At 44.5% G+C, this 16,174-nt stretch overlaps 1 protein-coding gene across 2 annotated transcripts in view; it reads right to left on the bottom strand.

Annotated features, from left to right (window-relative positions):
* LOC102462772 (cilia- and flagella-associated protein 337-like) overlaps positions 1 to 16,174 on the bottom strand; it is a 69,530-nt gene that overhangs the window by 31,012 nt on the left and 22,344 nt on the right. For both annotated transcript variants that reach the window (XM_075929869.2, XM_089778003.1), the window contains 8 exons: positions 13,715 to 13,955; positions 12,364 to 12,469; positions 7,382 to 7,533; positions 5,282 to 5,384; positions 3,514 to 3,620; positions 2,425 to 2,504; positions 2,277 to 2,334; positions 1,133 to 1,178 (listed from right to left, as the gene is read on the bottom strand). In XM_075929869.2, coding sequence (XP_075785984.2) covers positions 1,133 to 1,178; positions 2,277 to 2,334; positions 2,425 to 2,504; positions 3,514 to 3,620; positions 5,282 to 5,384; positions 7,382 to 7,533; positions 12,364 to 12,469; positions 13,715 to 13,955 — 893 coding nt within the window. The remainder of the gene's footprint in view (positions 1 to 1,132; positions 1,179 to 2,276; positions 2,335 to 2,424; positions 2,505 to 3,513; positions 3,621 to 5,281; positions 5,385 to 7,381; positions 7,534 to 12,363; positions 12,470 to 13,714; positions 13,956 to 16,174) is intronic.

Below are 16,174 nucleotides of genomic sequence, written 5' to 3'. Positions count from 1 at the left end.
CGATGCAAGCTGGGACCTACTCCCACTACGACTCTGCAGTTTAAATGGAGAAGGAGCCTGGCTGCCTGCACGCCTGGCTCTTACTACAATTAAGCTGCAGAGCCGCAACTGGGGCAGCTCCTGGACCCAGTGCGAGCCAGGACAGAGTGCCTTCCCTCACTGACTCAGTGTGTATTCGATACAAATTGTATTGACTATGTGATTAGCCAATTACCCGCCTCTTAACATCCTTACGATTATTTTTACACACAGCTCAGTGGAGCCACAACCTCAGTTCGCGCTTTAACATGCTACTGTAGAAGAAATCTACGATCTATTTGAGTGTGTCTGTGTGTGTCTGCATGAGTATGCTTGCTTAAGAACTCCTCCTAAATGGTAAGAGCTAGGAACACCATATTTGGTATGCAGCTTCCTCTTATAACTTAAGGCAAGATCAGGGTTTGGCTGGGCCAGGAAAATGGGATTCACCTGGAATACAATTGTCTCATAAAACACAAAAGGAGGGGGTCTGTTAGAAGAGACAATTATACTGCAGAATGACCATGGGGTGCGAGGGGAGGGGGGCAGGCGCACCAGTAAGAAGGGTCAGCGGGGTGTCGGGCTCTGGATGTTGCCATCCATGGGTAAAGTCCCCTGCAGACTGGCATGGCCTCTGCCACCCCACATAGCTCCTGTCACCCCAGGGAGCTGCCACTGGCTGGGCTGCACAGCCCCCCCACTGCCTAAAAGAGCCCCCTGTTTCTCCCCACACCCAACATCCTGCATCTTAGACATTTCTGCCCTGAGCTCCCCACATCCTCCTCTCACTCCCTGCCCTAAACACCCCCCACACCCAACCTCTTACCTTGACTCATGCCCCCATCCCCTACCCTGAACCCCTCCTTATCCCTAACCTTGAGTTCAGCACACACACACCCGTCTCCCACCCTGAGTCCCCCACATCCTAAAAGCCCAGCTCTGAGCCCCTCTGTACAGACCTGAGCAACCCCAGGGCAGTGTGCTGGCTTATAAATCTTAGAGCAATTTATTACTGAAAAGCAATTCAGAATGGCATCATAGGGACCTAAATTCCTCTCATAATGATTCCAAGTCAATTTAGGTCAACTTAAAAGATAAGACACTCTTTACTTACAGGGAAAATATTGATCTTCCTGTTCCAACCAACAGAAATGATGTACCTTTTCAAAAAAACAAAAACAAAACCCCAACATTATTTAGCATGTGTTAAAGGAAGAAATAAAACAGTGTTTGACTTGAATTTATGGATGGCTATTAGTACACAGGTTCTAAACTGCTTTCCCTTTTATAGCTGCGAGGGAGGAAGGAGAAAGGCTTCTGAACGTTTTTTGCATTGTAACACTGATTGTCAACATTTTGCATACGATAGGCCTATCATCTAGGCCAACCTTAAGCTTATTTAAAAATAAGTCTCCTTTTTGAACCAAGTAGAGCTTAGAACAAGGTGCAACACTTGCTCCCCTTATAAATTTCAAATAGCCTTATGAATCTTGGCACAAAAAGAGTTAGTCGTGCTTACAAAAGGTTTGTGTGTCAAATATAAACACTTGTATAAGCAACATCATACAAGTAATGGTGCTATGGGACACATGACTTCTTACTTGTCTATAGAAGAAAAGAATGAGGGAAGATTTCTTAAATGACCTGAAAGGGGGGTGGTTGTTTCCAAAGATTCTCAGTGGTGGCAGATGACAGATCAAGGAGCAATGATCTCAAGTTGCAGAAGGGGTGTGCATGTCTATGCAGGATATTAGAAAAAATTATTCATTAGGAAGGTGGTGAAGCACTGGAATGGGTTGGCTAGAGAGATGGGGGAATCTTAAGATTTTAATGCCTAGCTTGACAAAGAGCTGGCTGGGATGATTTAGTTGTGATGGGTCCTGCTTTGAGAAGGGGGCAGGGGGACTAGATGACATCCCGAGGTCTCGTCCAACCCTAATCTTCTATGAGTCTATTCTGGATGCTGGCACGCATTAGGCATGCTGTGAGACACGAGGCAGAAGGCCACATGCTTCACTTGCCTGGGAAGTTCAGACAGCTAGTAAGATTGTGCTTTTGGCATGCTGTAGTTTGTGATTTTAATTATTCATTTGTAACAACTGGCTAATGAGTATGGGCACAGTCACATTTCATCCCATACTCATTAGCCAGTTGTTACAAATGAATAACAATGTCTATGAAAAACCCACCAGAAAACAACTTATTTCCACAAGGAGCATGAAACAATTGATTTCCCCGGCATCCCGCTGCAGTTGTACCTGTTGCTGTAAATATCAGCATATGTGCAGGCGGTGACTTCATCACTCGAAGTGGCTGCTAAAAAGGGGAGCAAATCAGAACACAGCTCTTCATATTGTTCCATAGAAAATATCTAACAAGCAGAGAAGCTGGCGGTTACGCCACTACCTTGCTTAAGGGTGTGTATAGAACGCATGGTGCTACAATCCCACGTTTTCAGGCTTCCATCTCTGCCTCCAGTGATCAATCTAGGGACAAAAGATTTCACAGTAACTGTTACTGCTCAGATGAGAAGATACAAAAAAAAAGTGCTTCCAAAAATATGGGGCAGTGTTTTGTATGAAGTGCCTCCGAAATCTACACTCAGAGGTGTGACTGCAGCACTGGCAGACATATCAGAGCAAGCTTTGATGTAGTGTGCTTGAATAAGAATACTAGTGAAGCCATAGCAGCACAGGCTGTAGAACCTCATTCAGGATCTTGACCGTATACTCAAACAGAGAGCCTATTACTCCTGAGGGAATTCTGCACCAACAGCGTACAAGTTCTGCAAAAAGAAAAACTCTGTGTAGAAAGCTTTAAAAATCTGTGTCCTGGGAAATTTTGCAATCAGTAGTGAGGCTATACATAACCATGAAACACCACAAAGTCTGGGCCTTCCCCCAAAGCCAGAGGTGCACAGGCTGGCTCGGACCCAAGTGTAGAGGGGCTTAGTTGGGAGGGGGGAAATCCAGGTATGGGATGAGAGAGTTTTGTGTGGGGCAATCTAGGTGCAGGCAGCTGAGTCAGGACCAAGGATGCTGGAACAACTAGGGTGCTGAGAGCTCTTGAACCTAACTGCAAGCCCAGGCTTATCGGTTAACCATTTAAAAGGTTATGCTGAAGGTTGAACCTCCGAAATACAGGACTCTCTAGTCCAGCAATATCCATGGTCTGACAGGATGCTGCTGGATCCAACTAGTGAAAGAGTGTGCACAGGATGCACTCTGTATTGCCCATGTATCAGCAGATTGCGAGAATAATTATTTAAGATGAAATTGCTCTTTCAGTTCTGGGTCTGGAACTCCACTGAAGAGAAATAATAGTGGAGGGCAAACATTAAGTACAGCAAAGTTTGGTCCACTGCAGATAGGAGAAGGAATAACTCTGGAATGATGAAACAGGAGGACAGGAAAGACAACAAACTCCACGGTTTATGTTACAGTAGTAGCTTTATCAACTGTGTGCTTCCCAAAAGTGGGGGACATCTGTATATACCTCTTGCCACTGGTGTCTAAGGCCATACAGATCACAGCAGCATCTCCATGAGCTCCATAGACTTCAGTAACCAGTTGCCCATTCTGAAGATCCCACACTTTCATAGCCTGAAAGGAAACAGAAACAAAAAGCAATGGATGATCTAACACTGAAGACATGTTGGCATTTCTTATGGTACTCACTCTTTAAAAAAAATTGGTAAACACAGAATCAATAGGAAAAAAAAGAGTACTACTGACAAATTACGACTGAAATATCTGAAGCATATCTGAATGGGCTAAGTGGTCTTTTATTCACGGGGGCAGCAGCAACTAGAGGTGAAGGCAGCAAGATCAAACCCTTACTAGGGGGAAGGGCTCAGCAAGCATCATTTCTTTATGAACAGTCTCAGCAAAGTAGTTAAACACTGAACAGATCCCCTCTCACTCAGTGAGGGTTCCCCCTCTAACAGGGTTAGGGCACATGGGCTAGGCAACAAAGGCAAGCATGAAATGTGAGTATGTAGGTGCTCAACAAAACTTCCATTGTACCTATTGGCTTAAGAGTTTGGTTCAGACCATGGATAAAAAGAGAGAGTTAAGTTAACAAGGTAAGTATTTAAAATTCCAAATAAATGAATATCCCCCATGCATCTCAACAGGAGTTTAATAAGCCCATTGGGTATAAAAAGTACTCCGTATTGACTGAGCCTTTGGTAGCAGGAAGTTTAATACTAACACATGCTCAATAAGATCCCATAGTACTGAAGCAGGCAAAACTCTTAAGCTTAATGAATGTTTTGCCCATTTAAGGATTGCCTGATTGGAGTCTAAGTGACTAAATTATTAACAATTCTTTGCTTTTAACTAAGTAAAAGTTAATTGTCTTGTAGACTGATATTATAATTCACATACTATTCAAAAATGGCAATACTGAAATATGTATAATATTGTATACACTAGCCAATTAGCCCGCCATAAGACAGGATTTTCAGGTCTCTCCTCCACATCCTATTTCCTTTCTATCTCGGTCTTTTCTCCTGAGCCTCTGGTCTCTCGCTCCGTCTCTCTCCTTTTCCTACTGCATCCCCCCCGCTCTGTCTCAGCTCTCCTCTGCCTCCTGCCTCTTTCTTCATCTCTCTCTCTCTCTCTTCTCCCCCTCCCACTCTGTTTCTCTTCTCCTCCTCCTCCTGCATCTCTCTCTCTGCATGGGGACTGCGGAGCCCAAATGGCCATTTGCGCTGCTTGCTCCCACAGGGTTGCTCGACTGAGGGGCGCAGAAGTCAGCTGAGAGCCACAGCAGGAGGCAAAGGATGTTACAGAGGCAACAGCACCGCTCAGAGGCAACAGAAAACGTTACAGAGTTAGAGTCTCAGCGTTACGGAGTTACTGAGCCACAGACATTGGGCTTTTATACATATGATGATAATATACGCCGCTCAGAGGCAACAGCGCTGCCCAGAGGCAACAGAAAATGTTACAGCATTACAGTCAAAGACATTGGGCTACTATATATATATATAGTATCAGAGGGGTAGCCGTGTTAGTCTGAATCTGCAAAAGCGACGAGGAGTCCTGTGGCACCTTATAGACTAACTGAAGTGTAGGAGCATAAGCTTTCGTGGGCAAAGACCCACTTCGTCAGATGCATATATATATATATATATATGATGACATTTTAGTGGAACTTCATTTTGAAAGCTTAATTCTCAAATTAAGCTTCACAAGATGAACTCCCTATGCCCGCTTCGCTTTCATCCTAGCTTTCATGGGGTGTCCTTGATACTTACAGATCCTTCCGAGCAACTAACCACCTGCCGGAATGGCTTATTATATTGGCAGCAGAGGATTGCCTCATTATGGGATACACAAGAATTACTTATCCGGTCTTCCCTGAAAAAGGGAAATAAAATAGAAAAGTCAGACGAATCGAAGTACGTTCGCACATGCTTGCTGAGTGCTTACGAGGGATTTGCAAATGATGGGCCAACACCTGCTAAATCTTAACCCCTCCTCCCCCAAATATTTTTAAAGTCATTTCGTAAGTCAAGAACGGATTTGGCACTCATGAACAGTGGAAGGCAGAGGAGAGCTTTACTGTATCTCTCTGTGTGTCATGGTGGCATAACTGATTTTACCAGTTTTCAAGTATTTAGATTCATGGGTTTTAATATCAGAAGGGATGATCTACCTCTTATGTAACAGATCATAGAATTCACCCAGTAATTTCTGAAAACAAATAAATAACTGCTGTTTGGCCTAGAATAAATTCTTGGGAAAGCGATCCAGCCTATATTTAAAGATTTCAAGTACAGGTTGGACCTCTCCTGTTGCCAGCCGACATATAGTCCCGATTGGGCTGCCGGCCTGCCCCGGGCCCTCTGAATTGCTGTGGTCCCAGCTCCGCTGCCATGGCCCCTGATGGGTTTTCTCTGCTGGGCTGTTGTGACCCGGCCTTACTGCCAGCCAGGTTGTCCCTCTCTGGCTCTGCCCCTGCTGCCGGGCTGGCACGCAGCCCTGATCAGACTACCGTGGCATAGCCCTGCTACTGGAATGCCATGCACGGGCTGCTCCATTCCCACCTGGGTTGCCAGGCTGCCCCTGCCCCCTACCATGGCCCCGCTACCACTACCAGGCTGCTGACACCCTGGCCCGGCTACCACTAGACTCACCTACATTTTTTGTTCGTAGGTGCATGACCTTGTATTGGGCTGCATTAGAATGCATGAGGTTCAAATGATCCCATCTTACCAAGGGATCTAAATAGGTCAGTTATTAAGACCTATCCCAATAATTATTTTCATCTTAAAGACTCCATGGAAGCACTCTTTTCTACTTTAAAAAAATTACTGAGTGGCAAAACATTGCTCAACCAAGACTTACATGGCACCCAGGCCCTTGTGCTTGCTCTCTGCTACCCCGGCCTAAATGATGATGTCAGGATACTGCCTGCCTCTGTATTTTTTATCATAATACAAGCATATGGCACTATAAATGAACATCACCCATTGCAGTATATTCTGGTGCTGTGAAAAAGAATATGGCCAGCAGAAGAGCTCACCAGTTACAGCTACAGTATGACGCCATTAATATCGCCTCCGGTAGCAAAAGGAATTAATTTAAAAAGTGCATGCAATTTAAAGTCTCCCTAAAGTTAATCTCTAATGGCCTGATGGGCTGAGCACCCACTATTCCAGGCAAAGTCAATGGAAGCTGTTCCAGCATGTAGCGGTTTCTCCTGCATATAAAAGTTCAGAGATTCAGTAAACACTGCAAGACCATTCTGATTTTCTAATGAAAATCAAGAACCATGCCAATAATGTAGAAGGAGCTGCCGCATGTAGGAGAACAACTGCAGCATGAGTCTGCTCCCGTCCTCTCAGCTCATCCTTGCAGCATGTTAGTGTGATAGGCTATTCTATAGCACAGAGGCAGCTCTTCCTATATTCTCTGGCTCATAATGGTCCAAAGTCAAGGAACTGCCATACTGGATCAGACCCCAAGGCCCATATTGTCCAGGATCCTGTTTCAGACAGTGGCAAGCACCAGATGCTTCAGAGGAAGGTGCAAGATACTCTCAGTATGTCGATGTGTGATAGTCTGTCATCCATGAAGGCATCATCCTAAATCCTACTAGTAAGAGACTGACGTAAGCCCTGCAGCATGAGGTTTTATAGCCTTTCCTAAACCTTTTAGCAACAATTATAACAACTCTGGGTATTCTTGTTATCTAAATACACATTAATCCATTTTTGAATCTTGACACATTTTTGGCAATGAGCTCCACAATCTAATTATGCCGTGTATGAAAGAGAGTTTCTTTTTATCAATGTTGAATTTGCCACTTTTCAATGTCACTGAATTCCTATGATGGCAGGGTGGTAACCTACTTCTTTTGGAAGTGTAGGAGAACAAGGCAATCTGCTGCAAGGTAGAGAGCTCTCAGCTCATTTGAGAAGTAACAAACTGCCATCTCTCCTCTGATCTGACTGGCCTTGGGAATCACGCTGAGGAGGCAAGACTGGTCTTCAATGTCCCACACCTTTCAGAGACAGGAAGAGAGGGGTTAGTATTCCTATCTTAGCCACTTCTAGGTCTACATGAAAAACCAAACTCCCGTGTGCAATGATCAGTTAGATGTAAATATAAAAATCATGCGAATTTCGAGTTACACCAGTATGAATCTCATTAACTGCATCAGTGTGGTGACAGCAGCTCACACCCTTACTGCAGACATGCAACTTTCACCAGTGTATCTTGAGATGGTAACGTATTAACATAAGCTCTGTTCTACACAAGTGCCATGGCTACACTGGGCGCTGCCCCACTAAAGCTGTATGGACGTAGCTTAGAATTTCCTAACTAGACAGGTAGGGGGGCTGACAGAACTGATGGGCCCCTGGGTGAGGGCAGAGGAGGAGGAGGAGACAGGACTCTTGGAAGGGATAGGGTCTTGTGTGGAAGGGGCAGAGCTAGGGCAGCCAGCTCTCAGCACCGCTTGGGGCTCTGGAGCATGCCATGTTGGACTCCAGTGGCAAATTAAAGGGCTCTGGCAGCAGTGGAGGCTGTGAGCCCAGGCCCTTTTGAATCGCCAGGCCCCAAAGCAACTACCCTCTTTGCCCCAGGGGTTGGCAGGCCTGAATGGGGACATTAGGGTGACAGAAGTGAAGGTTCATTGGGCATGGGGGAGAGGAACTGATTAGATGGTTCTGAGTAGTGATAATGAGCTATGAAGACTCTCACCTCTGTGTTGCTGGTTCACAACTAAGCTAGCTTGGAAGTGACAGATAGTTATTACCATCTAGAGGCTGTTTAGCAGACGGTGTGCAGAGAAGTAGGAAATAACATTTTTTCATTCTTTTACAGAAATGTCACAAACTAGCTAGCCCTTTAAAGCCAACTAGATTCAGCTTTGCTTGTGACTAGCTGCTTGCCTCTAGCTGATGGCACTAGTTATTAAGTGGCCAAAGCAGCTGTGAAGGAGTTGGAAGAAGACTGCAAGCAGAGAGGTGAATTCAGGGGGAAACAAGGCTGCTGAGGAGATAGGAAAATGCATTGGGAAGCGGGTCAGGATCCTCTGGACAGGCACCCTGATATAGGGATCTCCAGGTTCCTTGTAAGTGCTAGGGGAAGCTGACAAAATCCGTGGGGGAGGGAGGCAGTGAGGGAACGATTGCCAAGAAAAGAACTAACAAAAGAAGAATTCTGCAGGAGCAAGTTAGGCCTTGATGTAGGGTAAGTAACAGCATTTTAATAGCACCTGAGAGGGGTGAAATATGTATTAGTTCATCAGAGAAGCAAGAAGCCAGAGGCCTGAGTACCAAAGGGAGGCAGTGTTAAGTAATGGCTGTAGGGAAGCAGCAAAAAGAGGGTGAGAAGTAGGAAGCAGCAGCATGTCTGAAGAAGCAGATTCAGTTGCTTAATACAGCTAGAACCCAGAGTAGAGAAAGGGGCTGAGTTTCCCCTACCAGCTTCTAAGGAAGAGGGATGCAACCTTAACTGCAGGAGTATATTAGGCTCCTGTGGAAGAGGCCCTGAAAGAACACGTCAATGCAACCCCAGGAGCCAAAGAATTATTTGGATGTTTAGCTTAAACCTTCAGTAAGACCCTTTGTTACCCCCAAAGGACACGGAATGTTGTGACTTGGCCAGTGGACTAGACCACCGAAGACTTGGTCAGAGGCAGACTGTCAGCCGATGCTACAAGTGAGGGTCCTTTGCAGTATCGCACCCTGAACCAAGGGTGATGAGTACACTACCTTAAAAAATAAAACTTCTCAAATGCTCGCAGTCTGTGAGGACTGGAAGAGAGGGATATGAATATATCAAGTGAAAACATCAGCCTTGAATAGTAGCGCTAACATTCTCTCTCAGTTTCTACTGCATAATTCCAGAGAATTCAAGAGCAGAATTGGGGCATACTCTGTATAATCAAAACCACGTGAGGCAGACAATTGCAATTCAACCATCAAACCAAGGAATAAGACTAAAAAAAAAAAAATACTAAGGTGGAAGGAACCCAGGTACTGGGTAATCTAGAACCAATACAGGACATTATACTGCAGATATTTTTCCTCTCACCAGCTGAGCACCTTCCTATATTAAGTATTTAGGGTTCAATGTTAAAAGGTGTTGAAGAGTCTTCAACTACTACTTAACCAGGGTGATGATAGGTGAGGAACAAACATCACTGATTTGGTTGACTTAGTGTAGCTTCTCCACACACACATCATTTGAGAAATTATGTCTACATTAAGATGAGGTATGATATGGAGCAGTAAAGTGATGCTAAGTGAGCCCTTAGAGTAATTAACTAACAATTGCAAATATTTTAAACTAGTCATTTTAACATGTAGGTGGTGTCATTGTTTCTACATTTCTACATTCTACATCGTATCCACATTTCTATTTCAGGACATAAAGTTGGATTTCTTTGACCTCAAAGCATCACTGCAACATTGGAATAAACCAAAATCTAAATAAGTGAAATGTAAAAGTATTCACTATAAATGTCACCAACATCATCATCTTGTACATTATTATGAACTGAGAGTGTGTGGGTTGCATCAGTCTTTATTGCCTTGGCACTGGGTATCTTAGGCAGGGGAAAGCACAGCTTTTCCAAATCGCCAAGCATGGCCTCACCCACATCCAGAACACCTATTGTAGGCATACTGGGAGAAGAGTGTTGCTGCCCTCAGTGCCTACCATCCCTTTGTGCGGGAACCGGGAGGCTGAGGCCACATGCCGCCCCAACTTCCTGTGGTGCTGGGGGGTGGTTGGGTACAGGGCTGAGTGGTGTGCCTCCCCCAGCCCTACCTTCACCCAACAGCATGCTTGGCACATAATTCTGTGCAGGAAAGACTGTTTCCCTTTTACTTCTGATTATTTGATGAACTAGTTTTAAGAGAACCCTTAATTAATAAAATCTTTTGTTATGTTTCAAATCTTTGGAAACATTTTAACAAATATATAGTGAAATTTCATTAATATGTTTTCTTGTGAGAATCACAAAAAATAAGTTCATGTTCCCCTTTTCTAAAACACACTAAACCACTCCAATTTAAAATATATGCATTTTTTTCAGCGAGTTTAAATATGTAGTAACCTGGAATGTTTACTTATGCAGGCTTAAGAGTATATTTAAAATATAAAATCAGCTTAAAAATACTGATGAAGGAAATGTAAAACAGAAGAGCTGCATCATGTATTCCATAATATATAATGTTATATTCAGCGGGACAATTAACTAGCCCTTACCACAAAGCTGTTGCAAATAAATCTGAAAAACTTCAAGGTATATCAAAAAACCTGTGAATGACATTTTTCCCCCCCATCCAAAATTTAGTGCTTTTAAGTAGGTGCCTTCTACATGTCTAGTCATCACAATCTAGTATGCAGTGGAAAACATGCTCCGTTTTCTGTGCAAGACATTTTAGAAAAGTGTTTTTCCCCCAAGTTTCGTTTGGTACACTTGGGTTCAGGGATTTGGATAAAGAGAGAGATACAGAGGAGAACAGAACTGGGGGCATTAGGGGTAAAGTATGAGTAGGCTGGAGAGCTTGTTCCTCCAAGTAGCCGCTTCACCTATCCAACTTTCTAGTCCAGTGGTGAGGATACTTGCTTGGTTGTAGGTTATCAATGGTGGCTCTGCAGAGCCAACACGCATGGGGAGTGGGCTTGAGAACCAGCTTCCCACGCACACTAGCTCCCTCCTGCTCTCCCCACGCTGCTGCCTCTGATACCCTGCTCATGCTGGCTCCCCACAAACACTGGCTCCTGCCTGCCTCCCCCCCACTGCTTCTGTGGGAGGCAGCAATGGGGAGCAGGCAGCTCTGCAGAGCCGGCATGTGCAGAGAGCCAGCTTAAAAGCTGGCTCCTTGTACATACTGGCTCCCACCTACTTCCCCAGGCCGCTGCCTCTGATAGGGTATGTCTACACTACCCCGCTAGTTCGAACTAGCGGGGTAATGTAGGCATACCGCACTTGCAAATGAAGCCCGGGATTTGAATTTCCCGGGCTTCATTTGCATAAGCGGGGAGCTGCCATTTTTAAAACCCTGCTGGTTCGAACCCCGTGCAGCACGGCTACACAGGGCACGAACTACTGTTACTCCTCATTTCACGAGGAGTAATGGTAGTTCGAACTAGGAAGCCTAGTTCGAACTACCTAGTTCGTACCCCGTGTAGCCGCGCTGCACGGGGTTCGAACCAGCGGGGTTTTAAAAATGGCGGCTCCCCGCTTATGCAAATGAAGCCCAGGAAATTCAAATCCCGGGCTTCATTTGCTAGTGCGTTATGCCTACATTACCCCGCTAGTTCGAACTAGCGGGGTAGTGTAGACATACCCATAGTGAGGCAGCTGTGTTCGGGAACGGGGCAAGAGGCCAGATGGCTGCGTGGGGAGTCAGCTTGAATGCTAGCTTCCCATGTGTACCAGCTTCCATTTGCCCCCCTAATCCTCCACACTGCTGCCTCTCTATCAGAAAGCTTGTACCTCAGGTTAGAACCCACAACCTCCTCCCACACAGCAAACTCCTGTTCCAACTTGGGGGAAGTGAGCAACAGAGGAGGGGGGGGGGGCAATAGGGTAAGGGAGTGGAGCAAAGGGTCCCAAAAATTTTATTAATCAAAACAGAGGGTTTTGGGTAGCTAAGGTTTGAGAACTGCTGATCTAGCCCGTTGGTATTTATGTGAACCAGTTGTTTCTGACTGGATTTTACCAACAGAGAAGTGATGCTGTTAAGGCTCGAGGAAATGAACGAAACAAGGGGAGATGAAACCTGCACCTCATGAATTTCTGCTTGACATGCCTAGGTGTCCACACTGGCTTCTGAAAACTCTGCAACTTACTGAGAACACAACTACTCACCATGACTGTGCTGTCCATAGAGACGGAGAAGAGCTTTGTGTTGCCATCAGCTATACACAGGAAGCCAATTGGGGAAGTATGTCCACGCAGTAAGCCAATAGCCCATCTAGTAAAACAAAATACTTGTAAGTAGATTTAACTCTTGAATTGTGAAAATTTTCCTGAAGTCTCATGGTGTTAATTACCCTCTTGTGTGACAGTTTTTTAAAATATTTGTTCATGATGAACAAGCCCTTATTTTTTACCTTGAATTTAATATTATGGGAAAATTACAATTTATTTGTAGATATTCATCACCTAACACTAATGATTTAATCCTCACAATACACAGGCAAGATTGGTAAGCTTTATTAGTTCCATTTCACAAGTGAGGAAATGGACACACAGAAGTATCCAAGACCACACAGGAGAAGGAGCAGAGCTAGGAATTAGGGATGTGAAAGTGTAAACATGTACATGAGCCTAAGCTCATTGGTTAACCTTCACAGTTACATGCAGCTCCTCCTCCCTTGCACTGCTGCTTCTGCTGCAGCAATGTGTATGGGGGGGGGGGGGGAGTAGACAGGAGTCTCTGCTCCTGGGGAGCCTCCTGCCCCACCCAGTGCTGCAGGGGCAAGGGAAGGGAGAAGGCTGCTCCAAGGGTTGCAAGCAGAGCTGGTCCACGAGGGGAGCCAGTTTAAAAATCAGCTCCCTCTGTAGACTGATTTCCGCCTCCCCTCTCCCACAGAGCAGCTTCTATCAGGCAACAAGGGGGGTGGTGAGTATTGTGGTTTGGATGAACTGATAAGCCTAGACTTATTGGTTAATTGTTTACACGACTAAGTGCTAACATCCCTATTGTATTGTTCTAGTTTAATAAAAATGTTGTGCAAAATTGAAATGTCTTACAGAAGTCTAACTTTATCAACCAAACTAGTAGTCTCAAATAAAATATTGAGTTAATTTGACAATATCTTTTTCCCTACAAATATATGTTGATCTGCATTACTCACTCTCCTTTATTAATCAAGTCCCATATCAGCCATCCCCTTACTTGGGCTGGAATTTCTGACAGGCCTATAATTACATGGGTTGTCTTGTTAAACACATGTCCAAGTCTTTTAAAGATTGGAGCCTGAAAGATTATACATGTAGAACCATAAGCCAATTTTGCAGTTACTTTTACAGCAGCACTGCACTTGCAGTCTTTGCATAATACCATATTTTCAATTCAAAGTGAATGTAGCTTTTAGTTCTAGCTCCTGGGAACAGGGATCAGCTTGTCTTGATTATCTTAAAAATACATTGTTAGTGCTACAATAAACAAATACATGAAAACTGACTGACACTGTTAAACCCTTCAGCCACCTACCCAGGGACATAAGGATTCCATAGACGAATATTCCGGTCCAAACCACCAGTCACAAGAATATTACTTTCTTTACAGAAGTCAAAGGCCTTGACCCCTCTGGGCACTTTGAACTGGGATTCATCACAGTTAAAGCGCCTTGGAGGAGAAGACCCAGCTGGCAGAGAGCACCTGGTTGGAACACTTTTCGAGTCCATCAGAATCTTCAGACGATGCTGCACATCTTTAGTTCCACTGACACAGCCTGTGCCCGAAAAATTGGAATGAGAAAAATAAACAACATGCTTTTTTCCCCCCCAATTACATTAAAAGAAAATGTCAAGAGCCCATTCCTGCAAAGGTACAAACACTTAACTTTACCCATGTAAGATGTCCCATTGAGGTCAATGGGGATACTCACATAGATAAAGTTAAGCAGGGGTGTAAGTGCTTGCAGTATTGGAGTGTGTTGCGAGGCTGAAGATCCAAAGCTGTTCAGTGAAGTGCATACAGAGAGCGTTAATGTACCATTTAAAAGTCAAATGTTTTTTTAAAAAAAAAAACATTTCTATTTACCTACTGGACTGTCAAGTGGCAAAAATATAAACTCACCACACAGCAGAAGCTACTACCCTGTGGGCTGGCTGTGGCTCCCCTTTCGGTGGGGCATGACCTGGTGCAGAAGACTGCAGCCCCACCTAGGTTTGGCCCTGCTATCCCTCTCTCAGGACAAAGGGCCAAACCTGAGCAGCACTGTGACCTAGGTTGCAATACAGTATTTGGTTCAAGGAACTGGGACCAGACCTGCAGAACAGAAACTTCTGCTGTGAGGTGGCTTCCTCTGCAGCCTCACCTCTCCCGCCCCGCCGGGGCAAGACACAACCTCCTCCCTGGCATGGTTCCCTGTAACATGACAACTCACAGCCATGGGACCTCCTTCTGGTCACTTGGGAATTAGCTCTTCAGTGCTGAAGTGCCCCCTTCAGTCTAGCATCTCACCTGCTGTTACCTTTTCATGGCTCCACCACCTTGGATTAGTGCCCATGTCCCCCCCCCCCCCAGACTGCACTGCCCTTCCCTCTGGGTACTGCACTACTGCAGTGCCACATTTTGGGGTTCTCTCCCTCCCAAGGAACCCCCAACGTCCACCTTGCTTCAGTGGCCTACTCCAGTCATCATCTAACCCCTGCCCCAGGGGCAAACTGCAGTCTGAAATGGCCACTCATCATTGGCAAGCAGTTGTGGACCTGCTGCCTTTGCCTACCCTGACCTCCTCCCTGCAGTACCCTCAAGGCAAGCTTCAGGCCCTGTAGCCTGGGAGATTCCCTGGCCAAGCTTCCCCTGCTCTGTGTGCATTTCTCTAGTCAGGAAGCCTCTAGCTTCCCTGGCAGCTAGGTCCCTTCTGCTTTACAGCTGGAGCAAGAAAGAATGAGTCTATCTTTGCTCCCTCCAGGACCTCTTATTATACAGCCCCAGCTGGGCCCTAATTGTCGCTCTTCAACTCAGCTGCTGGTTCCACTGCTCCAGCCCTTTTCCAGGGCTGGGTTTTAACACTTAATGGGCCAGTGCAGGGCAGATGTCCCATCACATGCTCCCACTTTATATAGCACATCCATGACGTTACACTCCATTTTCCCCCTTAATCCCTTAGCTTTTATTAAATGTACTGTGACTTTTGAGGGGGGGTGTAAAAAAATGCTGTGAGAAATCTGCAGTCCTCTCTATCTGCCAAGTGAAGTGAAAGTAAATAGCTTCTCTTTGAGTTTGCTTGAATGTTGAAGTAAAAATACAGAATAAACATTTACAGCTCTTTTCATGTTCAAAGCACTTTACAAACATTATCTAATTTGAGTCTCATAATACTGCTTTTGGATAGATAATTTAACTTCAATCCTGCAAGGTGATCCTTCTGGCAAGAAAAGTCTAAGGTGTCCGTGTTATGTTCTCTCACCAGACTGTTTTGTAGGGGATAGAGACATCTTTTTATCTGTTACAGGAAAACTGAGTTACAAGTTATTTTGAGTTTCAGTTCAGCTGTAGAATGTAAAAGAGTCATTATGATTTCTTGTGATTATGATTTCTTTCTCTCTAAGACTTCATATTTGGACATTCTTTGTCAACTGTTTATTCTGATTTCAGATTAAAACAATCATGACTGAAAAATACTTGCCTTGCTTTTTATTTGTGGAGAAATATAACAGAATCTCTAATTTTTCTAAATTAATATACAAGTAGACATTCAAGACAATCTAACTGATTTCAGAAAAAGTCAAATTGATTTTGCAGATAACTCATTACTTCAATTTCTCCCTCATAACAAATCATTCTTTGTCTCTTCTCTCTCCACCATCATTTAGGAAGCAAACAGCACAGTGATTTGTTCTATATATAAGGGGCATTGAGAAATATCATGTGGTTTAATATGTTAAAGAAGTATTATATACCATTTTTAAATGAGGAGATGAAAAATGGTAACTTGTATTC

Source organism: Pelodiscus sinensis, chromosome 4 (assembly GCF_052426305.1).
Source record: "Pelodiscus sinensis isolate ZL-2025 chromosome 4, ASM5242630v1, whole genome shotgun sequence".
NCBI classification, from domain to species: Eukaryota; Metazoa; Chordata; order Testudines; family Trionychidae; genus Pelodiscus; species Pelodiscus sinensis.
This window is presented reverse-complemented; position numbering and strand designations above follow the sequence as displayed.